At 29.9% G+C, this 25,637-nt stretch overlaps 1 protein-coding gene across 1 annotated transcript in view; it reads left to right on the top strand.

Moving 5' to 3' along the window:
- Nucleotides 1-218: 218 nt before the first annotated feature.
- The window catches only part of toc (toucan), a 158,253-nt gene continuing 132,834 nt past the window's right edge, over nt 219-25,637 (top strand). The window contains exons 1-2 of the mRNA XM_065502696.1: nt 219-227; nt 408-4,441. Of these exons, the coding sequence (XP_065358768.1) occupies nt 219-227; nt 408-4,441 (4,043 nt within the window). The remainder of the gene's footprint in view (nt 228-407; nt 4,442-25,637) is intronic.

Here is a 25,637-nt window from a genome sequence, read left to right as displayed (position 1 = left end):
AACATAAACAAAATCTTCCAAACTATGTATACCACCGTTTGTTCCAAAGATTTAACTTTCACTCAACATTTTTAAAATTAAAATTTATACAATTTGAAAAATGTTTTATTGTTGAATTTATTTGTATTTGACATTTTTATCAAATGTAAATTTTCTGTATAAACTTGCACAAAATTGAAAAGGTGGGTTCATGAAACACATCGCGCAAATTTGCAGAAATGGGAAACGTAAGCGTTTAAATGAGTTCCCTTAATAACAATAACTTTAAATATTGAGGGCGATTCCGTAGTGTTATCAGGTTAATCTTTGCTTATCAGTCAATGCTTGTAACTTCCGTGTAGTACTTTTCGCGTCAACTATAGCAGACATTGAATACATATATAATACTGTTTTTTCTTTTCTTTCAGGAACCAACATCATCCCGTTTACCTATGCCAGGACTATCACGTATACCTCTGCCCGGTCTAATACGTCCTCCAACAGCAATTTCTTTGCCTAGAACTTCACAGCTACGACCACCAGCAACATTTGCCAAAATTCGACCAATTTCGTATGCCGGCTTAAGGCCGCCTATCCAACAGGCGCTCACAATTAAGAAAAGCAGTTCGGGTGATCGCATAAACACGTTGAATAGTACGGTGAATATGGTGAGTAAAAAGACAACAACGGTTTTCAAAAAATTCTTTGTTAAAAATGAACAAACACCGACAAAAAAAGATATAACAGGCACTACGAAATTGCAAAATATAACAGCTGTAGTTGATAGTTGCCGACCAACACTCACTAGGTCGGAAACGTTTGTGTGTACAGATAGTCCTGAAGATTTAATGGCTACACCAATGCCGGTCACTGGTGGACAAAAGAGAGGAGCTTTATGTGAAAGTACTCCGCTATTAAGTGCAAACGTCAAACAAGGCCTATACATCACGCAAAGTTTGGATTCAACATTTATACCCTATTGTGAGGTGGGCTCTACACCAATGCAACGAAAACATACTTTGGAAAATACTCGTTTGTCGAATATAGGTTTTGGCAATAACGTGGACATGGAATCACCTAAGAATAAAATGCAAATTACTAATGCGGGCTTTGGTAATACCATAGATATAGATACACCGAAAAACATAACTCAGAACATAGACCAGACCAAGTGCCAAGAGCCAATTAATGATTGTACACAAATTCTAGACAAGCTGATCAAAAATGAAACATTCAATAAAACTCACTCCATTAAAGAACTGGATAGACCAGATGCTACTCATAATCTTAATACCACTGATGTTATGGGACGGACACTTTGTGTAATATCTCCCCAACCTGTCAAGGTAAATGAAAATATTACTAGGACTTTGGATAGTACCCAGCTGTTGGACAAGCTCACAAATGTGAACTTGACTCAAACAATTGATAGTGCCGCCAACACCAAGTTAATTGACTACACTGATATCCTTTCGCCGGCCACCAATGCCACATATTCTAATCCCGGTTCCAGTGAAAATCTTCTAATGATCGATGATGTTTCTATACCGTCGGGATTTGAAGAAGATGTTGCCATGGATGTGCAAAAACAATTAGGGAAATTCAATCATCAACAATTTTTGGAAATAACCACCGAAAATCTTGATGATACTTTAACGGCGCTGGCGCCCAATAAAGCAAATATGAAACTGCCTTTGAACTCGACCATGAATACCGAACGTCTCTTGGATCTATCGGAACATATGACAACACCGGCCAAACACATGCAATTGCTCAATTTGACTAAAGATTATATGGATACGCCCAATATAAAGAACACCAGCCAACTGCTTTACATGACACAAATTTCCACATCTTGCACTACAACACCAGAACGCAATGCTTGCAAGAAGTTAAATAATCCCATGTACCAATTAACACCGATACCGGTTCAAGTTCAGTCACCCATGTTACTAAAAGGGGCTCAAAGTGATTTGGTGTTACCCATACGTACTCCGGAAGAAGACGGCCAACAAGAACCCATGGACATAGACACGACGTTAATATCGTCGGGAGGAAGAACGGAAGCTTTTTATCAACAGGCCCAAATATCTCAAACCACATCATCTTTACAAGACGTTAATAATCCGAACAGGAAGAGTCGTTTTTCATTTGGTTTGGATCTAACTGAATCCACTTTGGATTGTTCCATAGAGTTGGTTGATGTTTCCTTGTCATCGACTGTGCTATCTCAAGCTATTAACTGCAGCCAAAACAGCACTCAAAATATAACTCAATCCAGCTCTACCCAACAAATGCAACAGCAGTATTTGAAGAAACAAAACTCATTCGATATGGATGAAAGCTTGGGCATTTTGACGCCCGATCAAATGAAAGAATTTCTTGACTCTACAGCTACAAACAATACCAACAATCTGGACTTACCACTTTTGCTCAATAATTCAAATAATGTCAACAATTTGAGTCATAATTTTGCCCTACAACAAATGCGCATAGACCAAACCCCCTCTCCCGAAGAGTTGCCCTTAGATCCGGTTGAAGTTAAGACCGATATTAATGACATGGTCTTGCAACACCAGCAGTTGCAATTGCAACAGCAGCAGCAGAATTTGCAGGGTCAGGTAACATTTTCCAACGAAGATCAGCAGCAGCAATGTTTAGAATCATTGTCATTGCATACTGACACTGAGCCCAGTAAAACGGAGACTATTAACAAGTCCATATCATCCAGTGTTTCGAAAATTTCTACTAGTTTTATAACCAGTGTTACTAGTGTCACAAGCCTAGATACTGGTTATCAAGGTGATGGAGAAATGTCGAGGCCTGCCTCTAGAGGACCATGTGATCACTCACCCTCGAATGGCCCTATACGCAAAGGAGTATCACGACAGCCCAGTTTCAACCAGCAACAACCAGGTGGAGGTCATTTACCGCCTGTCAGACGACAAGATCCCATGACAGATTCCGATTTCTTTACCGAATCCGATGCTGATGATGTATTTCACCGCGGCGATCGTAGAGCCCAAGTTATCGATGGCCAACTGTATGGCCCCATGCTACAACCAGCCGCCTCGGTATTCATCTCAGAAGATCCCCAAATGGAAGATTCCTGCATGGAGTCTTCTGGCATTTTCACAGATGTAGAAAACCGTGGCGATGAGGATTTAGCCCAAATGCGCAGACAAGACACTCATGAAACAACCACTGATCTGTCACCCGATAATGATTTAGATGGAGATGATTCCACAGAAACAGTAAGATCTAATCGCGGAAGTACAACCAAACGTTTTCAAACTCTTTCACAGTGCAGTGAAAAGTCTACAACAACCACGGGTGGTGTTATGTCAACAACACACACTTCCACTGCTGTTCACGGTCAAGGTCATTTAAGTAGTAGCCAAACATCATCCACAATACAGAGTAGCATGAGTACTGATCGCCTCTCAGCTGATACACTCTCCAATCGTACATCATACTGTAGTGTAGACGGTAGCAACGTCAATATCAATGGTATTGGTGTGGATTTTAAGAGTTTCTGTTCTCTTGATGAAGCTTTCGATGGGGAGCACAACAATAATAACAACAACGACGATCATGATCACGACGTAGACGGCACATACAGGCCGGTTAAACTAACAAAAAGCTCAACGACTTCGACAACTTCGTGGTGTGAGCAACCAATGCAGAAACATTTAATGGCAGTACAAAAACAAACTTCGCCGCGTAAACACTCATCGTTAACGTCGCTAACAACAGAAAACGGCGTGCATAATAAAACACCAACAACACCAACAATAAAACAAAATAACACAACAACATCGTCTCCGTTTATAACACAAAATCAAATACTAAAATCTCGCAAACATTCCGATCAAGACTCCTTACGTTCCGAAACGGTTTCGGTATCCGGTACGGGTTCGAAATCTTCCCTTAACGAAAGTGTTAAATTATCCAAAACACCCACTTCAACAAGCGGTAAACACTCGCCCCGCTACAAATCAAATACACCGAAAAGTGCCAAATTGCGTTCGTCGCCGAACCTAACAGCAGGTTCCAACAAAAATAATTCACCTCCGGTAGTGCGTAAATATCATCATTCACCCAACAAATGGGATGCCGTTATGAATCAAATTGCTAGTAATAAATCAGTGATAAGAAAAAATTATAATGATGTAAAATCAAAAGTGTCCACTCGCATAACAACGACCACTGGTGCGTTTAGTGGCACTAGTACGGGTGGCGGAGGAGCTTCAGGCTCCTCGGCTAGTGTTTCTCCCACACAACGTAGATCACCTATAAATAATTTAAGCAGCATAAATCGTAATATAAATCCTAGTGTTAGTAAAGTGTCCAAAACAACTAAATCACCAGAGACAACAGCATTAGCATCATCGTCTCCGCATGCAAAAACTTTGGATAATTCACCGACAAAACGTCTATTACAAAATGCCCACATTAATCGGTGAGTATTTTCATATAAATACATACAAACTTATTTATTTTTTATTTAGAACAAATAATAATACATTTTCTAAGTGTTGAATACTTGTGTTGAAAATTTACACAATTTCATTTTATCAAAAACATTCCATTTTCTGCAATCGAAGAAATTGTTTATTTTTGTTTTCGCTTTACTTTTCATTTAAATGATAACAAAACTTTTGAAAAGTTCTATTGAATTTTTATTTCCACTTTATTATTTACTCTTACAAATGCTTTTGATTTTCAATTATTTTATCGCTCTTTTATCAGTTTTTGTTTTGGTTTATACTTATCAAAATAACACAAATATATATAGACAGACTGCTCAAAGTAATTAGAAAACCCTTCTTCATTCTTAGGATTACGACACTTGTATTTCAATATTTAAGTATACAAAATATATTAAATTTTAGGTTGAATATCAATGAAATTGAAATTAATTGATTTAATGTATGTATATGACCTATATGGGTTAAACAATTATTTATACGTTTATTGTTTAATTTTATTTTTTTTTGTATTAAGAACTGGAACTTGATATACTCGTTCGAGTACGTTTATGACAGGGAAACATAGAGACGGACGTGATTGTCAAAAACCTAACTCTTGCTACAACAAAATACATGGTAATCAATGTATTTGTTTGTTGTATCAGCCGTATGATTTGTTTTATTTATGTTTGACAAAACAGAGTGTCTCGTCTCTATGTATAAATCTCTATGATTTATTTTTTTTACTTTAGAACATTATTTACATTTTACTTGTGTTATTTGGTTTCTGACTAATTGACTTAGAATAAAATAAGAATGTCAAGACCAGGGTTGTCATTCGAATACAAATTATTCGAATAATTAAGGAAAAATATGTTTTTTATTCGAATGAATAACATTTTTCAATATAGTATAAAATTTTATTATTTTTATAATCGAAGAAATTTGAAAAATTAATCGATCTCTCGAATAATTGAAAATTTAGGAACTTTTATTCGATTAAAATAAAAGTCGAATAATTGACAACCCAATAGTGATTTCTCAAAAATTAAAAAAAAACTTTCTAAGCAGATTGAGATTGCATTTGAAACGTTAATGTTTAGTTCAAGCTATTGTGTTTTTTTGTTAAGTGAAAAGTGGTTAACAGCGCAAAAGTGGTGTAACCTCAAACTAGTAACTTAGGGGTAGTGGTGGGGGTACTTACACTACCTTTGCTATATTACTTTATTATATTATGCTCTTTGCAAAAATGATTTTTTCAGCTCCATCTGCTTTTGAATATCAAACGGTGGCTTACTCCACTTTATATTGATAGTTTGTAATGAAAGGGATGTATGTACAGCAACCAACTAAAATTGTGGGTTACACCACTTTTGCACTGATGGCCTCATATATTATCCACAAAATTTCAAAATATATTAACACATATTATCAAGATTTAATTGTTTTCTACAAAATAAAAATTTACCAAACTTTAAAAGCCTAAAAAACAGCCAATTTTTATAATAATTGTTTGCTTTATATAAAATCAATTGTTTAAATAACGATCTATTAGTTGGAATGGGTAAACTGAATATTTTGTGTAAATAAATAACATGTTGCTAATTTTCTATGCGAGAAATTTTTTTTCACTTTCAATATTATTCGTTCAAGCGAATACAAATGCGATTATTTATTATGAGATCACAGAATGAGAACCTGAGCAGAGCACAGCAGAGCGTTCGTTCAATTACAATTATATGACACTTATCTAAATTAAACACAAACAATTGATTCGATTATCTGCCACATTTGTTTACGAGTATTTATTTATGTAAGTATCTACTCGTTTCAATATTTAATTATGTGTTTTATATTTGAACATGATTTCTATTTAATAAAAACATTGTTGGTTAGTAATTGCTGTAGCAAATAGCAACAAGTCTGTAGCAATCGTAATTGTTGTTATTTACTTAGCTTATGTTTAAAGCTGCATGTATAAATTAATAAAATGGTTACAAAATATTCAAAAAAAAATAAATAACTGTATCGACATTAAAACAATTTTTAGAAAAACATTGAACTAAAGTTGTTCTATGAATTATAAAGTAACTGGAATACAGAAGATGATATAATTATAGATACATACAGAATCAAAGCCAATACAAAATAATTTCCTAATAATTAGAATATATAGAATTCTAAGCCATAGAGATACATAGAGCGGAAACTAGAAAAAAAAAAACAAATAAAAAAATTACTCAAAATAATCACACATACGAGTGTTGTTTTTGTTTTCAAATAGTTTTTTCTACTAATACATTCTCACCATTTAGGTTTCTGACAACTGAGTTAGGTCTTTGACAGGAGAGTTTCCGCTCTATGTCTATTCTCTATGTTCTAAGCTGTGTTTGGTTTTACGATCCAGTTCCAATGTAGTTGTTATTAAAAAAATTTAAAAATTTTGAAATACTGATTTGTATTGAAAACTAAATATGTACATTTGGCCGGGTCGATTTGTATGGACGATCAAAAAGTAAAAAATCGTATAGCAGAAACTCAATCTACGGAAAATTCTAAGAAAGTTTCCTCAAGAAACCATAGGTCTAAAATCAATTCCTATCTTGCGCATTTCGTCTTTTATCCAATAAAAAAAAACTATTAAAAAAAAATATGTATTGAAATATCATTGGCGCAAGATAGGATTTGATTTTAGACCATTGTTAACCAAACTCTCACAACAATAGATTTGCTTCGTATTCTAGTATTACGATGTGTGTACTGAACCAAATTTCTTATGAAAATATCCTTCTTACTTATAAAAAAAATCATGTTCGTTTTATATTTTCGGTTTCACATGTATAAGAAACTCACACATAGACGGTGCCCGCGGGCGTACAGCTGGAGACCAATGTTTTAGACCTATGGTTTCTTGGGGACAATTTCTTAGAATTTTCCGTAGATTGAGTTTCTGCTATATGATTTTTCGTGAAAAAATCGACCAGCCCTAATGTACATACATATTCATTTAAAGTCGAATAAACGTATTTCTACTTTAACCTAAGAATCAAGGCGTATTAACAAGGTGAGTGCGTCCCGGCAACAAATACAACAATGCAAAAACAACAGGCAACTTGTTTTTGTTAAAATGTACGGTAAATGTCAAAATCAAGGCGAATTAAAATATTACTATGTTATTTACAATAACAAATGTAAACATAAACAAAGTTTGACATATAGTGTACATAAAACCACAGCGAATTAAGAAACAGCTGATTTTATGCACTCACCTTGTTAATACGCCTTGCTAAGAATATAACAAACTTTTGATTTAGAAAATAAAAAATATTTTTAGTTTTTAACTAAAATGAAAACCCAATTTTGTTTGAAACAGCAATAGAAAAATACCTCTGATATACTCAATTAGTCCACAGTCAATTGCATAAATTATAGAAAATTGAATTTCAACTCTAAGGTTGCAATATAATTATAAGCATCACTGTTCGTATATTTTACCGCGAATAATAACAAATATTTAAAAGTTTTTCACGTATGTTTTTAACAAATAAATACATACTCAGCATTTTTAATAAATATTCTATTCAATAACAAACAGCTAAGTATTCTCTACAAAATGAGAATAAAGAAAGGGTTTTGGAAGGGGACAGAGATTGATCTTTCATCTATTGTGTAAGCAGTTGATACGAGTTGCTGCTTAGATCACAGTTCTATTAAACCTGCTACGACTAATGTATAAAACTTGTTTATTTGTAATCGTACTGTTACATTTAATACTATTGCTTTTAATTTCTTATTGCACAATTTGACTTTATTGCTAAAAAAAAAGAAAAATCCCTAACAACCATAACTAAACAAGAGCGTTGAGTGTTATTTCTCAAAAATTGTTATGCCCATATAACTTGTATGAAGTATACCGAAATAAAGCGGCGGAAGCGCTGAGCTATTGGAAAATCCAGTTTTAACAGTGCGTTAGGTAGTACTAGTTGGCTGCAGCAGTTGAAGAAACCACCGTTATTTAAGTTTTTGTTTTTTATTGTTTTCTTCACTTGTTCTTAACTTTGTACAAACAAACTAAAACTGTAAATAAAATATTTGTCATTGTAGACAAACCCTTAACTTTCGTGTTAACACTGGGCTTCAGAAAACGCAGCGCTCAACGCTTTTATTTCGGTAAGGCTGTAACTAATGATGAGCATAAACTCTTGACTTTAATGAGATGTTCTCTCTTGGTAGAATCACAGTGATCGAGAGATGAGATCGCGATGATAGTGAAACAGTCTTGTAATGTGGTCGGTACCTCGTTAACATTTCAAGTCTAATGAACCATCATCACACAATTAAAAATTTATTTAGTTTTTTGTTGTTGTTGTCATTATCGCCAACTTTTCTATGTTGTTGCTGTAGCTGTTGTTCACATTAAATCTCGTGTGAGTGTGAGAAAAACACCCAAACATGTTGTTGTTTAGTTTGTGTGCCGTTGTTGTTTATTATTGTGGCTTTAAAACCAACAACAACAACAAAAAACAAGATTTTGCAATTGTATAATTTTTAAATCTTATGTTTGTTGTTTTTGTTTTTTTAATTCTAATGAAATACACGAAAACAACAATCAATAAAGGTTTAAGGTTGTATTAAATATTAAAATATTTTGCATAAATTTATAAAAATCCATAAAAACAAACACTTTAAACGTGAGAGTTATTTGGAAATAAATAAAGATTTAGAAGATTGTTTCTAAATATGTTAGGTTAGAATAATAGTATTACCAGATTAAAGAATTTGTACCTATGTCATATTGGGGAGTAAATGAACTGCCGTTTACATTGGAATAAACCCCTAATGAAATCAGTTCTCGAGATCAAAATTTTAAATTATGAAGACAAAAATGTCATTTAGAATCCTTAAATGGGGAACATACAGGCCTGTCACACATTTTTCGGAATAATTTAAATTCTGTTGTGTTTATTCCAATCGATTTCGTTTTAGGTTCTTCAACTCCACTATGAAAACTGAATATTGTTTCATTCCGAAAGAAATTTTCGTTTTACTTTTTCTGAAGAAGCGAAATACGGAATTAATTCCACTGTCGATCGGAATGGAATTTTGTAACTGTAAAATCATTGTGTATTGTAAGGAAATTCTAAAGAACAAGTGTCTTAGTCTTACTTGTTTGTGTGTAATTTCTATGCTGGAATTTATTATTTCGTTATGAATAGATAGCATTCATATGCTAGATTTGAATATATTATTTCGTATTGTAATTTGAATAATTCGTATACTGAACTAGAATCCAATAATGGGCTACAATCGCTTTGCGTAATACATTAATGTTTGCTAACGATTACTTAAAATTCTTTAAGTATTCTTAATCTATAATGTTCATCAATTACAAACAAGAAAGAAAAATATTCGATGGATTGCCTCAGCAGCCATAAATTTTAAAAACTGCGGAATCTATTCCGGTACAAACAGTAAATTCTTACAGATAGACGGACGGCACTATCTTGCACAATTAAAAAAAAAAACGTTTATTATTTTTTAAATATTATTATGAATTTAACTAAATAACATAAAATTTATGAAATGAAATTAAAAGAAAATAAATGAAACTTGATGTTTTTTACCAAAACATTAATACACTTCTTAGTAAAAACAGCAAAAACAAATATCTAATGAAACGAAAAACACATGTTATCATTACAAACAACCAAAAACAATAAAATAACAAAACACAAACAGAACTTTTAAGTTGGCTAAAAGAAAACAAAATACAAAGCAAAAAATACTACACGTCTTAACAATAATAGACGATAAGAAGGTGGCATAGGGTAGGGTAAGATAGGGGTGTGTGTTCTAATACAAATATTTGTATGTGTGTGTATAAAGATAAAATTCTATTAAATGTAATATAATAGACAAAAAGCAACTACGAGGGAAATCTGATAAGTACTTTTCATTTTATTTCCGACAACCAACATTTTTGTAGACAGACAGTATGAAAGTAATACAGGGGTTTTTTGTTTTCAGAATACTGAGCTGATATGACAAATTTGCAGTTTATTTATATATTTAATATTTGCAATTGTATTTGTTCTGTATTTAAACCGATTAAGACTATAACATTACTTCTCTGGAGACAGATACTTGCCACCAACAATGATTTGTTCAATTAATTATTTTAAGGGTGTTCACACGGTAGTCATAAAGTCGTATGTCATAAAATAATAACATGAAAAAAATATGACTGCTGTGAGCAAACCACAAAAGTTAGTATGCTATTTCAAATATGAGTCAGCTGAAAAAAGATTTTTTTTTTAATTTTCATTTCGAATTACAATTAAAAATTTTTGTTTTATATTACAATTTTTTTAGTGAAAAATATTTTATGCCAATTTTTTTTTTTTTAAATTTATTAGTGAAAAAATTGTATGATAAAAAATATTTTTTTTGGTGAAGAAAAATTCGGGTTTAAATATAATTTTACAGATTTTGAACTATTGTAAGTCCGACTTACTATAGCGTTATATACGAGCAAGGGCTCGATATTTTTTTGAAGCACAACAACAATTTTTTAAAACTATTGTAAAACTTTAGTACTTTATGACAATATGACTTGATAGTACACTGTGTGAATACACCAATTGTATATACTCTATTTTCTATATAATTCTTAGTGAAATTTATGCAAATTGGCTACAACTATTCTTCGTAGATGAATCCTATGTTAAAAGATAATTAGATGCATTGGAAAGATAAGTTAAAAAAAAACTTTTCAGCATGTCCTCGTATTCTATATAATATACTATTGTGTTTTTATAAGCAAAGGAATTATGAGGAAAGACAGACAGGCGGACATAGTTAAATAAACACTAACACTTTTACAAGGTCATCCCTTTTTTAGCCGAATACAAATAAACTATAAAAGCTTCACTTTTTTTTTTTTTTTTTAAAATATAGAATAAATGAGGAAAATACAATTTGAAATGTTTTTATACATATATTTTGTTCTACAATTTGTTTTCACTTTTAAGTTCCAATGTTTAGAAATACCCAAATTTATGAATGGTTTTTGTAAATGCATGTAACTAATTGATAAAATAGAAAATAGTTTAAACGAATTAATGTAATTAAATAGTTTTGGTTACCAAAGGCAAACAAATACACACTATAACTACATATGTATGTACATACATATAATACATGTAACAATAGCAACAAACTAACAATGTATTTATTATTGGTAAATCAATGTTTTTGGTTTTCAACCACAAAATGAGGCTAATAAATATTCCACTCGAGCCTATTATTTAGTTCTACTATTATTTGTTATTCTTGCTGTTGTTGTTGTTGCTATGTTTATAGTTTGTAAACTCACACTTTTTTTGTTGATAAACTTCAACAAATATTTTACATGTACAGACTGTATTGCTGCACCATACTCTGCAAATAGCAGCTCCAGCAATGATATGTAGCAGCAACTAAACAAATTATTGCTATGATGACAAGTGTCATAATACGAATGTGTCAAAACAAAGACATACTGACTGACTGGCAGTCACTGTTTGAAAGTGAATGGATGTTCAGAAATCTGTTAATATGTACATTGTACTAATTAATTTTAACACTTATGACCAATCTTGCATACAATTACATATTATGCAATATTTCCTCTACATAACGCCACGTGATATGTAAAATAGTGTAACTGACAAAAATTTTACAATGTGGATATTGATTGAAATTCCAAAAAAACTATAATTAAAGTAAACTGGCGAATTATTGGTAACTGGTTCTCTTCAAGTGTACTAAGGTCATAGTACACAATATATAACAACAATTAAAAAGCACTCGTTTTCTTTGCAGCAATGGTGTTTTTTCTTATCCATGTATCTTATTACTTATTGTTGTTAGCAAAATGTGTCCCAAATAGCTTAGATAGCTCTTTCTTCAATCTTTCGAAATAAAATATTAAAAAAAAATAAAACATTTTTTAATATTTTTTTTCTTAATCAAAAACTTTTTTTAAAATAGGACCTTTTTTCTTTTTTTTTGTTAAAATAAAGCTTAGATATTTTCCATGAAGACCTATTCTATCAAAATAAATATTTTGTAACGCAAAACATACAATTTTTGAACATCTTTTGCAAAACCGAAATTTTTTTCCGATAGGAAGACATCGATATCAAAAGTTGGTTCACTTGATATGAAATGCCCCATATATAAACATATAAGACTGATGGAATCAAAATTCAAAAAGTAAATGGATACTTTTTAGATAATTGTATTTTTAAAGGGTAAAACGGTTACAAATTTAATTTTGGTTCTTTTTTTACCTAATTAATTTTCTAAAGTATTAAAGATAGGAATACAATTTAAATTGAATTGTTCTGTTCTTATAAACCTCTCGAAAGTGTTTTGGTACTTTTTTGAAATACGGACTAATATTTAATGTAACAAAATTTAACTGTCTTTTGGCACTTTTGCTAAAAAAAATTAAAATAAAAATTTTTATAAAAAAATCTGCTCTCCTTAAAACTTATGAAATAAAATAAAATAGGCATTTTCATCAACAAACTGATAAATAGTTTCAACAGTTAGGTATCTCCTTACGAGGTACGAAAACGGTTTTTTCCTTTAAATTTTTTAAAACAATTCAAACAATTTTATTTTCATATGTATCGGTAATGTATTCATAAATACAAATAGGCCTACTATAAATGTATGAAGAAAATAATATTAGCAGTAAAACTTAAATAATTTTGAATACTACGACGTTGTAAATAACAAATGTATTTTTTAAAATGATTTTTTCACAAACCGATGTATGGGTGGACGGATTTAATAATATGTATTTTAAATTTGTATAAGTATAATATGTATTTATACTTTTCAAATTTAAAATACATATTATTAAATCCGTCCACCCATCCATCGGTACCTATTGTCGTCTGTAAATGATTTAATTTCGGATATATTTAAACCAGAGATCGAAAATAACTCGTCCATATATGAAAAACCCAAATTGTGATTTATATTCTTGTGATAAAAATAAATCACTGAAAATAACAGTTATAAAATGATTTTTATTTAAATGGTTTGGTATGACCTTTATTCGTTTATGTTGTTTTTAATGGTTTGGTGTGAGATAAACAATTAATTTGTTCTTGTTCTTAATAACTGTTACTTTCTCTTTTATTTACATACAATAACATATTATTAGTAATTTTTAACAAATTATGGAAATAATATGATCAGTATGAAGTAATGAAGTCTGAGTAACAGAAATGAGAATTTGTTTTTAAATTTTTATTAATCTTTTGATAAGTTTTATATATTTAAGCGTTGATTTGCATCAAATGCATTTTTGCGATTTATTTTTCATGTTCGCAAATAAAAGTCACAAGCTGACCTTTACGAAAAACATAAATTATAAATCACTCATCCAGATTATTTGTGTTTGTTTCTTTTCTGTTTCTCTCAACCTCAAACCTAAAATGTTCTCGAATAAATCACTCTCTCAGTGATATATCACAAAAAAATATTTTTAAATGGCTGCGAATGAGAATTTACCATTAAAATGAAAGTGAACCCGTTATTTTCGATCTCTGATTTAAACTATAAGTTTTCTGTGATCATGTTTTAAAAAAAAACTTTTAAATCTAAACTAATATGAAGCAAAATTTTACTTTTCTATTTTAAGCTTATAAATACATATCGCACTTGATCAACAAGAGGCTATAAACTCAAAATAATAATTTTAAGAATGATTTAACATTCGTGCCACTTCAATTTTAAAGTTAATTGAAATTCAAGGATTTGCCTCAAATATAATAAGACAATAAACAGAATTTATGCTAGACTGACTTGACTATCCCAGAAAACCAAACGAATTTTATCAAGTGTATGAGTAGATCAACTCAGTTTTTGTTTTATTATTTATTCGAAAACTAAAAGAAATACTTAAAATTCCATAAATAATGAAAAGATTTTGTATAAAAACGCAATTAATCTTCACTGAAAAGAAAAAATACTGCGAGTATTTTTGTAGTTATAATTAAAAACAAAAAAGAATAGGCCATAAAACAATAAAATAAAAACTAAAACGAAATATTAATGTTAATGAAAGTTTTACCCGAAAATTATAAACAAAATTGCGAATTTTTAGTTTTCGGTAGACTTTGTTTTTGCACCTAAATTTGTGAATTAGACCGTAAACAAAACGTTGTGTGTTCTGCTCGTAGAAGTAAATAAGTGTTGGAAGCAAACAACAACAACAAGTAAATGCGTTTAAAAATGATGGTTTCAATTAAAAGTTTAAACAAATCAAATGGATTGTCGGTTGGTTGGTTGTGTTTATTCCGGCTTTTTAAATTTATGACTAATTCTACTAATTTTACTTGTATTATTTTCATTATTTATTTTGACTCCAATGAGTCAAATTTGTATCTTTGTATCTACTAAGTGATGATCTAACTAAAAGATTAAAAACACAAAAAATAATGGAAAATTAATGGATTTAATAAAAAAAAAAATACAAAAGAAAGTCGTGAGAATCCATGCATTGTATGGAAATTTTTATTTCCTATATACAATATGTAACCATGTACAATATTTAAATTCAACAAATATGTATGATGTTATGTAAAGTTAAGATATTTTAATTTAAACTCAATGTTTACTTATTTAAATTTAACAAAAATTATTCTATTTAAAGTAAAAATATTTGAAACCCTTAATTATAAGGCGCCAAACTAAAATTTTAATTAATTTAGCTTGAATAGAAAACGTTTGTATCAAAAACATTTCTCCTTAAAGTTTTTTTTCAATCTTTAATGCCGCCTAAACAAGTAATAACATGATTTAGTTTCATCGTTTGAATTTGATTCTAATTAAAAATTTATACAAATTTATTATGGCAGTTCAGCGCAGCAACCCTATCAATTGCCAAACAAGTTTATCGACAAACTCTTTCATTTAATGTCGTAGTCCTCTCAGCTACTCTTTTCTATGAATATATTGAATATGTATGATTGTACATTAGGGTCGACCCGTTTGTATGGAGGAAAAATAAGGTTTCAATGTCTCCAACTATAATGAGAATTTAATTTGTTTGTCCTGAGGTCTGTATTTGGTGAGCTGGTTCAAAGGATGTAAAGGTAGTTTTTTGATTTGATTCTCGATTAAATTAAACTTTCTGTATTTGGTTGGGAACATCCATAACATTTTTATGGCTCCACCCTAATGTATATACATATTTTTAAGTGTTGATAACAAAAGAATTTTTCAAACATGCATCAAATTCTAATATTTATTTCAAGTGTAAATATACTACATATTATACATGTTAAGAGTTTGCAAACTTTGAGATTTTGGAAAAATGGGGATTGTTGTTGTTATAGAGAAACTGGTCTGGATTTTAAACTTTTTGCAGGAGTTGCTTATCAACTCGATTTTGTATGTCTGAAATGATGCTTGAACGCCATAAAAGAAAATTATTCTTGCACCGAATCATTACATGCGATGAAAAATAGATCCATTACGATAACCCGAAGAGTAAGTGATCGTATGTGAAGCCCGGCTAACCAGCCAAATCGATACCAAATTTAATATAATTTTTGCAATACTTCTAAATTAAACAATGTTTGAATTGATTCAACGAAATTTGTAATTGAAGCTCGTTATTATACATATATTCGAAAACATAAAACAAGTTTAAAAGCATTGGCTGCTAACATTTTTTTATTTTATTTTTTTTATTAGAAACCCTATATCAAATATCAATAGAAACAACAAATGTGTATGTGGCTATAGTAAATAAAAAGCAGTAGATATTTTTATTTTGCCATCGAAACTTAAAAACAAACAAAAACTTAATTAGAACATAAAATAAACATTTCAATATAAATTTGCTACTACCGCAGTCGTATGAGAATTAAAAAAAATAAAAACAAAAAACAATAAATTTCCACTAGTTTGCCAAAAACTATTATATCTTTTTTGTTTCTACTTAAAAAAAAAACTAATTTATTCGATTTTAACGCAAATTATAGAAATTTTAACTCATCGGGAACTGAACTCTACTTGCAAAAAAAAAAAAAAAAACTATTTTTTTTTCATTTGCTGTTAATGAATTAAAATTCCTCATTAAGGTGTTAAATTGTGTGTTACACATTTCGTTTTTCAGTTCAGTTTTTTTCTCTTCACTGTGACTGTATTTGTCTAAATAATGTTGATTTATAATAAAGTTTCATGATTTGAATAATAAAAATTGAGATCCAAACAATTGGAATTTGTACTGAGAGCAACAGCAGAGAGAAATCCGAATAATTTGAGTTTGATTTAGTATTTAAATAATCTTTAAATCAAATATTTAACTTATTTATATGCCAGTATATTAAGATTGCATAGGGATTTGCTACAATCTGGCTAATAATACATTTCTAGTTAAACGTTTAAAATGAGAAAGTTTTTAAAACCACAATTTGAAATATGGGAAGACCAGATCGAAATTAGTCTATAGGTATTGGGTATGACTTAAAAATGCGGGATTTACAATAGATGGCGTATATTTTAAACGCGGTTTTTGTTTTTACTACGAAAATTTCGAATATTTTGCTTTACTTCTTTAATTTGAAAAAAGTGCCGCTGAAGCACACCCATTTCTGACCAAAGCTTATGGTGAATTTGTTCCATCGGCTTCAACATGCGAGAGATGGTTTGTTCGGTTGAGAAGTGGTGATTTTCATACGGAAGACAAATATAGCCCAGGCCAGCCAAAAAAGTTTGAAGACCAAAAATTGTAGGCATTACTCCATGAAGATTGTTGTCAAACTCAACAAGATCTTGCAAAATTATTGGCAGCTACTCAAGCAGCAAATTCAAAACGTTTTCTAGCAGCATGAAGTTGGGTACCATACGAATTGAAGCCAGGAGACCTTGAATGACGATTTTGCATGTTCGAAATAAAGCTTGAACGCTATAGAAGAAAATCATATTTGCACCGAATCATTACTTGCGAATGGATCCATTACAATAACCCGAATTGTAAGAGATCGTATGTGAAGCCCGGCCAACCAGATGAATCGACACCAAAACCAAATATCCATGGCATTAAGGTAATGCTCTATATTTGGTGGTAGCAAAAGGGTTCTATCTATTATGAGCTACAGAAATCTGACCAGACCATCACATGGAACCTGTACCGAATGCAACTGATTCGTTTGAAGCGAGTATTAGCCGACAAATGCAAGACATGAAACCGTAGTATTCCATCATGACAACGCTCGGCCACATGTTACAATACCTGTTATAAACTATTTAGAAAGATGTGGTTGGGAAGTTTTGCCTCATCCGCCTTATAGTCCATACCTTGCCCCGTCCGAATACCATTTGTTTCGATCGATGTAGAATGCCTTCTCTGGGATACGCTTCACTTTGGAACAGAGTACGCGATATTGGTTTTTAGCTCGGAATCTACATGTTGCTATGTATTCCTGAAAAAAACCTATCAAACTGAAAAATCCTACCAAATTTGGTATCAGAAGCCCACAGTAAAACCCATATTTTACTAAACTAAAGAGAAATAATTTCGATATTGCTGTCATACAAAAAAAACTGACGAAATATCCGCTAATTTATGACGTATACAAATTTGTGTGTTGCATGCAGATTTAAAAATGTTAAAAGGTGCTAACCAAATAATTAATCTCTAGCATTCGATAGGCGTATGTGACATGAATTTTTCAAAATTCGTATGTAAAAGTTGAGTGTCTGCTGTTTGTTCATAATTCTTAAATGACATTAATTGGATACCAAAAGTCAAAGATTAAAATCGTAAAAAAAAATTTACTCATAGCAAAAAAATATTTATAGTTTTCACATCCACGTTTCAATAAAACCAATAAACTAGATGGTGGCCTTAGAGTACAAATTATTTGTTATTTAAGAAAAAAAAAGTATTTTCATCCAAACATTTTTGTTTTTTGCTGTAAATTGAGAGAATAGAGAGAGTAGAAAAAACCTCGAAAGATTTTCCAGAACGTTTAAAATGGTTGCTGTAGTAAATACGTATAGTATGTGAATATGTGAGTTTAAGTTTGGGGAATTGTTTAGATTTTTATGGTGCCAACAAATCACTAAATTGTCAAATTTATTTGTTGTTGTTTTTTTATTGTTGTCGTTGTCTAAAAAAAAAATAAAGTCACATGAAGTTTTCCTATTTGTCTGTGAACTGAGTTGCTGCTGCTGCATGATGTTTTTACGCAATTTTATTGTTGTTATTTTTCATTGCTGATTGCTGATGCGCGTTGCTAATGATGATCGTATTGTTGTATTCATTTTCTATAAAATTTATTGACTCATTTTTTTTATATTATGTTGTTTGTTGCTTCCTAAAAAACTCTCTACATGCTATTCTTGTGTATATAAAATATAATTTCAGAGTTTTAAAGGAGTGAAGTGTCTGAGAAGATTTTTTATAATATTAACTAGTTGAAATACAGTAATGCACATTTCTTCTGTTAGGAATAAAATTGTATTATTTATCTAATAAAACTGCTCGATAAAAGCAAATATCTTGTATTCAGTTGGAATCGGTCTTGGAACAGAAACTTTTTTTACAAAATTTTAAATTTTGCGACATGACTCTGTTTGGCTATTTCTTGTTTTTGCAACATATTTTAATCAGTGTGAGAAATTTTTGATACGAAAATAACGGCACAAATTAAAAAAAGTTCTTTATTTTAAAAACCTGTTAAGCGACACAAAAAACCGGTCAGTCGAATTATTGGAAAATATAAATTATTCGAAACTGGTCGGTTATTCAAACCGAAAAAAGGTTAACCGGATTTCTGGTTTTGAATACTTTAATTATGATGTCAGATGCCGACATAGTTGGATTATAGTGCTTCACGTAACTAGTCGACATTCAAAAGTATGTAAAAAACACAATATAATATAAAACCTGATTATTGGCGGAAAATATTGGTTTTATAATTGAAAATCGTTTGAAAATAAAACTTTTTTTTTAATAAATTGATAAAATAAAAAATTCTCGAATAATAAAAAATGTAATTCTTTTCTAGTTTTATTGATTGCATTCCTTTCACACCCTGATTGGATATGTATTTTTCATTCTGTATTTATTCTTTCCACAAGATACAGCAATTCTCAGTGAATTTTTTTTTATGTTTGATTCAGTATTTTTAGCTTCTTGCGCTGACTGTTTTAAGAAGCAACATCAGCGATCAGCAAAAGCATTATCATCATCAGCGGCATTGTCAGCAAAATAAACAGTAAATATTTAATAAACGCCAGTTTGTCTTTGGATTTGTGACAAAGTGTTTGCCTGTTCGTTTGTAAATTCGATTGTTCGATTATTCGGTCTGTGTGATTTCTTCGTCCGTCACGTTGGATTAGAGGCGCGACAATTTCACGTGTTGCAATCATTTGTTGTTAAAACGCGTAGTGATGTTGAGTTTCAAATGAATTGAATTTACTTTCTAAGGCGATCAAAATTCATTAATTTTCAACTAAGTTTGTTAAAGTGAAAATGTGATTATATGTACACATTGCTTGTCTAAATTTGTTTTCAATGATTTATTTGTAAATGTCATAATTAAAAGAAAAGCGGTTGTTTAACTGTAAACAGTAAACCGTAAAAAGATTTAAATGTTAAATGACATTAAAAATGTTTAATAACAAGTAAGTAAGTGTATGGTGAGGTATTTAATTAATTTTTAAAATAAAATAAAACAAGACGGAAAATAAAACTTGCACCGATGCCATTAATGATGAAATCCATATAAAAGCTTTCATACGAGTATTTATCATATATTGTACATACACACAAAGTTAAATAAAATTGAATAAAGTCTATTTTAAAGTATGATTAGTTTGTTTTTAGCAAATTATTTCATTATTTATTATTATATTTTTATATACATATAATTATTTTTCTTTGGGAGTTTCTTACAGTTTAATTAATATCTACTATATTGTAATGTCACAAATGTCTCTCAAACTGTGCTATCTGTACATTTTTCAACTCTCGTAGATAAACTGTCAAAAATTGTATGGAAATTAATTTGCACAACTCTGATAAGTTTGCGCATTTGATGATTCAGCTGTTTTTTGTTTACTTTTATGTATATTAAATAAAAATCAATTAAAATACATACATATGTATATGTATTTCAAAATTGTGTGACTGTAAATCATAAAGGTGTAAATTAGGGTTGTCATTCGAATCAAAATTATTCTAATAATTGAGGAAAAATATATTTTTTATTCGAATGAATAAAAGTTTTTAAAATTAGTATAAAATATTATGCGATCAATAATTATAATTGTTGATTAATCGAATAAATTTATTTTCAAATTAAAATTTCAAAATAGTTTATATAAACAAAAATTTGAACATAACTAAAAAACTTTAAAATGAAACACGTCACGACAATTTTATCATTTGAACAAGTAAAATTTATTTTACATTTTTTCCTCTCCATAAGTGTCAGTGGTATATATAATTTTGCCATTCCGTTTGTAACATTTTTCATTTGAGACCCCACAAAGTGATATCGGCCCAGAAATGCCTGACATATAAGGAAAAACACAGGACAACAACCTCGATTTTTTTTACCAATTTTTCAATCTATATCTGGATTATTAAGTCATTAATATAGACAATTAGGTCGGGTCGATTTGTAGGGACGCAAAATCGCCCAAGCGACAAGGAAAATCGTATTCTATGGATCATAAGAAATAAGAAAGTTTGCCCAAGGAACCATACCTCTAAAATGAATTCTGATGTTCCTTATTTTGACTCAAAGGTCAAATTTTGAAAAATCCCACTTTCATCCATTTGGAGTGACCGACCCCCACTAACATTTTTTATTTAAAACTAAATTTTAAATTTTGATAATTTTTTTTTAAAGGTACCTTTTGAATCAATTGTAAGAAACATTATAAAAACTATAAACTAGAGCTACTATTTACTATGGTCACTATAATATAAAGCGACAATATTCTATATTGACTATAAGCTAGAACAATATTAATCTAGAGCGACTAAAACCTATAGCGATTATTAACTAGAGCGATTATAACTATAGTGACTATATTAAAGAGCGACAATAAACTACAGCGACTATAGTGACTATAAGCTAGAGCGGAAATGAACTAGTCTGACTATAAACTAGTGCAATAATTAACTATATCGACTATAAGCTAGAGCGACAATAAACGTAGTGACTATAAGCTAGAATGACTGTAAGCTAGATCGACTATAAACTAGAGCAATAATTAACTATAGCTACTATAAACTAGACCGACTCTAAACTAGAGCGACCATAAACTATAGTGACTATAAGCTAGAGCGAGAATGTACTGTAGTAACTATAAGCTAGAGCAACAATTAATGCCTCTAAGCTAGAATGACTGTAAGCTAGATCGACTATAAACTAGAGCAATAATTAACTATAGCTACTATAAACTAGACCGACTCTAAACTACAGCGACCATAAACTATAGTGACTATAAGCTAGAGCGAGAATGTACTGTAGTAACTATAAGCTAGAGCAACAATTAATGCCTCTAAAAATCATTTAAATTTGTTAAATATAAAACCAAAAATTGCGTTTGCTGAAAAACATAAAATATAAATTGTAGGTAAATGCTGTCGGAAGAGGAGTTGGCTTGGTTACTTAATATTAAAATTTTGGAGAGAAACATGAAAAAATGTGAACAGAAACTTATATGTATTTTAATTTGAATGTTTAAAAAAATTGGAGTGCATGTATAATCTTCCTTTACTGTTTTAAAAAATATTTGTTGGACCAAATAAACTCGAAATCGTTAAAAATTATAATAGTTTCAAGGTCATTTGATGTATTTTAAATTTGTTTTTAATAAAATTCCAAAACCATGTTAAAGGAATAGTGTCACATATGTATAAAGTTTATTACAGTATTTAAACAAATTGTGGATGCAGATATTTAAACAATTTAAAAAAGATGTTCCTCCATGTTAACAACTTTATTTTAATCAAGGCACTGCACTGATAAAGTCTATCCCTTTGCGGGTTTAAGCTATAAATACTCTTGTAGATGCCACTTATCTTTGCAATGATCAAAGGTCTTTCTCTCTATTTAAATTTAATACAAATTCCCTTCTTCAAAAATAGGCACTTGTATTTACTGTAACGTGCATATTTTTGTTCTCCAACCGATGACAAATACGTCCTATTTTTGAACATGTGTACTCGTATAAACATAGTTGCTCCACACAAACCAGCCAGCCATCCATCCAATCCATTATATTTGTGTGCAAATGCAAAAAATACAATATAAACAGCAGAATAGACTAAAATTTAGTTCAAATTCTATATTTAAAAATATTGCGGCGGCTGAAAACGAAGTGCATCCGAAAACATATAACAAAAAAATAAAACATGCTTAAAAACATAAAAAAACATTAATTCATTAGTTGAATTAAAACAAAAACAAAAAAACATAAAACACTTGTTTATCCAATTCTTCATCTATCCGGAGGAAAATTAAAGAAAAAAAAACATGACGACGCTGCATAATGATGATAAAAATATATAAAATATAATAATCGATAAAGGGTACTTCCAAAAGATATGTTTTATAATAATTTTTAGAAATAGTTGTTTAAATTGTGCAATTTGGAACATTGCAATCGAAATGATCAGGACATGCACGTGTTAAAATAACTAGTCAAGTAGCTGATCAAGTATCCAGTTACAAAGCTAGTAAGGTAACTGACGCTATGTAACCAGTATGTGAATCCAATACGTTGCCTACTTCGGACCAGCTATTAGACAGTCCCATTTTAATCAAAAAGAGACAATTGACCGCCTACTTAGGACATGTCCCTGTTAAAATTACTATTTACGTGGCTATTGAAGTAACTAGCTCCCACCCTAAATGATGGGTAAAAATAGATTTCATTATACATACATATTTATCTACACTCAAGCATACATATTATTTTTTTGGATTGGAATGCTCATAACCAGGGAAACCAAAATATGCAAATGCATGTTTTTTCTGGTGAGTCTAATGAGCACATGGATAAGATATTTACACGTTTCAGAACTATTTAAGAATTTTGGCATCGATTTGTTAGTGCATATTTTTGCATATTTTACCCTTAAATACATATTTTTGCATATATTTGTTTTAAGAACATATTTATGTCATATTTTGCGTTTTTAGAGCATATTTTACTGTTTAATAGCATATTTTGAGTTTATCAAAAACAAATTTTGTCTTACTTATTTTTCGCTGTTGTGTTACAGGTTTTTACTTCCTTTGTTTAAAATTCAAAATTGAAAAATAGATGGCTTTTCATCAAAAAAAAATTAAAACAGAAATTTTTTTTTTTAAATTTAAAATAACAATTCCAAAAAATTTTTTTTATCCAAAAAATGAAAAAACTGAAAAAAAATTTTTGTTCACCTAAAAATATTAAAATTTTTTATTTTGAAGTATAATTAGGTGAAGGTGAGCTAAGATTCGGCACAGCCGAATATAGCTCTCTTACTTGTTTTAATATAAAATAAGCACTATTTTAATAATAGCTCCATCTAAATATCAAATTTTAGTTCTAATTCAAACTTAACCGTTCTAAGTGTTAAAGAACTATTGTCATTTAAATTTGCTCCTGTAACATCAGTTGATGTCGAAAGAACATTTTCTATGTTTAAAAATGTTTTTAGATCCAAGACAACGATTTTTATTTGAAAATTTAAGTAAATTTTTTTTGGTTAAAAATTATGTAAAAGTTTGTTTTTTTAAGAGCATATTTTTTAAATTTTAAGAGCATATTTTAAAGTTTTTACTGCATATTTAAAGCGCCTAAAACGCTTTTTTTAGAGCATATTTCCGGTTTCCCTGCTCATAACAAATGTCCGCTTTTTTAAAATTTCGTAATAATTTTTGAACTTTAAAAAGATCTGTTATGTTTATAATGAATAATAAAAAATCAATTTGAAAACATAATTTTAGTATAATTTTTATGCAGTTGAATAAAAAGTTACTAAAAATATTTTGGATCGTTATAGATAGCGGAGTCGATATAGCCATGTCCGCCTGACCGTCTGTATGTTGAAATCAACTTTCCGTAGCCCCAAAATAACTTACATACATGATTCATACATCAATATATCGGAAATTCTCTCTGCTCGGTTGCTATTAAAATCGGACGGCCAGACAACCTAAATTTTTTAACAATTTTTTTTTAATCTATATCTGGATTACACATGGCAAATATTTGCTCAAAAAGGCGTAACTATTTTCATTTATTACAAATTTGTTTGACGTGTTTACTCTTACAAGTGTTTTGTAAGATCAAACAGCATAAAATAAAACTAAATAAAATAAGTTTTTGAAATAAATAAAATAATTCAAATGTATTTTATTTAGTGGTTACGTCTTTTTCGTCAAATATTTGTCATGTGTGACCCTACCTTTAGTCATTAATATAGACAATATGGATATCCAATAATAGATATTTTAAGACCTTTGCAATGGCGTATATAAAGCCAAAGTAAGTCGGACCTACAATGTGTCAAAATCGGGAGAAATATTAATAGCCCAAATTTTTTTTTCAACAAAAAATAAATTAAAAATATTTTTTCTTTAAATTTTGAAAAAAATATTTTTTTTTTATAAATTTTGTTTACCTAAAAATATTTAAAATTTTTATTTTATAGTATAATTTGGTGAAGGCTATATAATATTCGGCAGAGACGAATATAGCTCTCTTACTTGTTTTATTAAAATTTGTATTTCCGTATTTCTACATATATTTGTCCATATGTACCGATTTTTCTAAACATTTTTGAGAAACTAGAAATATTAATAATAAATTTCATACCCTTAGCTCCTTTTGTTTTGGATCTATTGCACTTAAAATTCAGTTGATGAAAAAAAATGTATGTATCTCAAAATTTTGACGCCCTGGATATTTTTTTCAATATTTTTCCTGAATATGTTTAATATCATGAACAATAATCTTGTAAACTAGTGTAGTTAATTTTCCTTACCCAAAAATACTGAAGTAGAGTTTTTATTTCCGTATTTTATTTGTTAAAAACACCTGATATTGAAACACCCTTTTATAGAACAAAAACCTAAAATAATGAAAAAACACAACGAAGAT

Source organism: Calliphora vicina, chromosome 2 (genome assembly GCF_958450345.1).
Source record: "Calliphora vicina chromosome 2, idCalVici1.1, whole genome shotgun sequence".
Classification (NCBI taxonomy): Eukaryota; Metazoa; Arthropoda; class Insecta; order Diptera; family Calliphoridae; genus Calliphora; species Calliphora vicina.
Note: the sequence above shows the minus strand (reverse complement) of the source record. Positions and strands in the feature narration are given on the sequence as shown.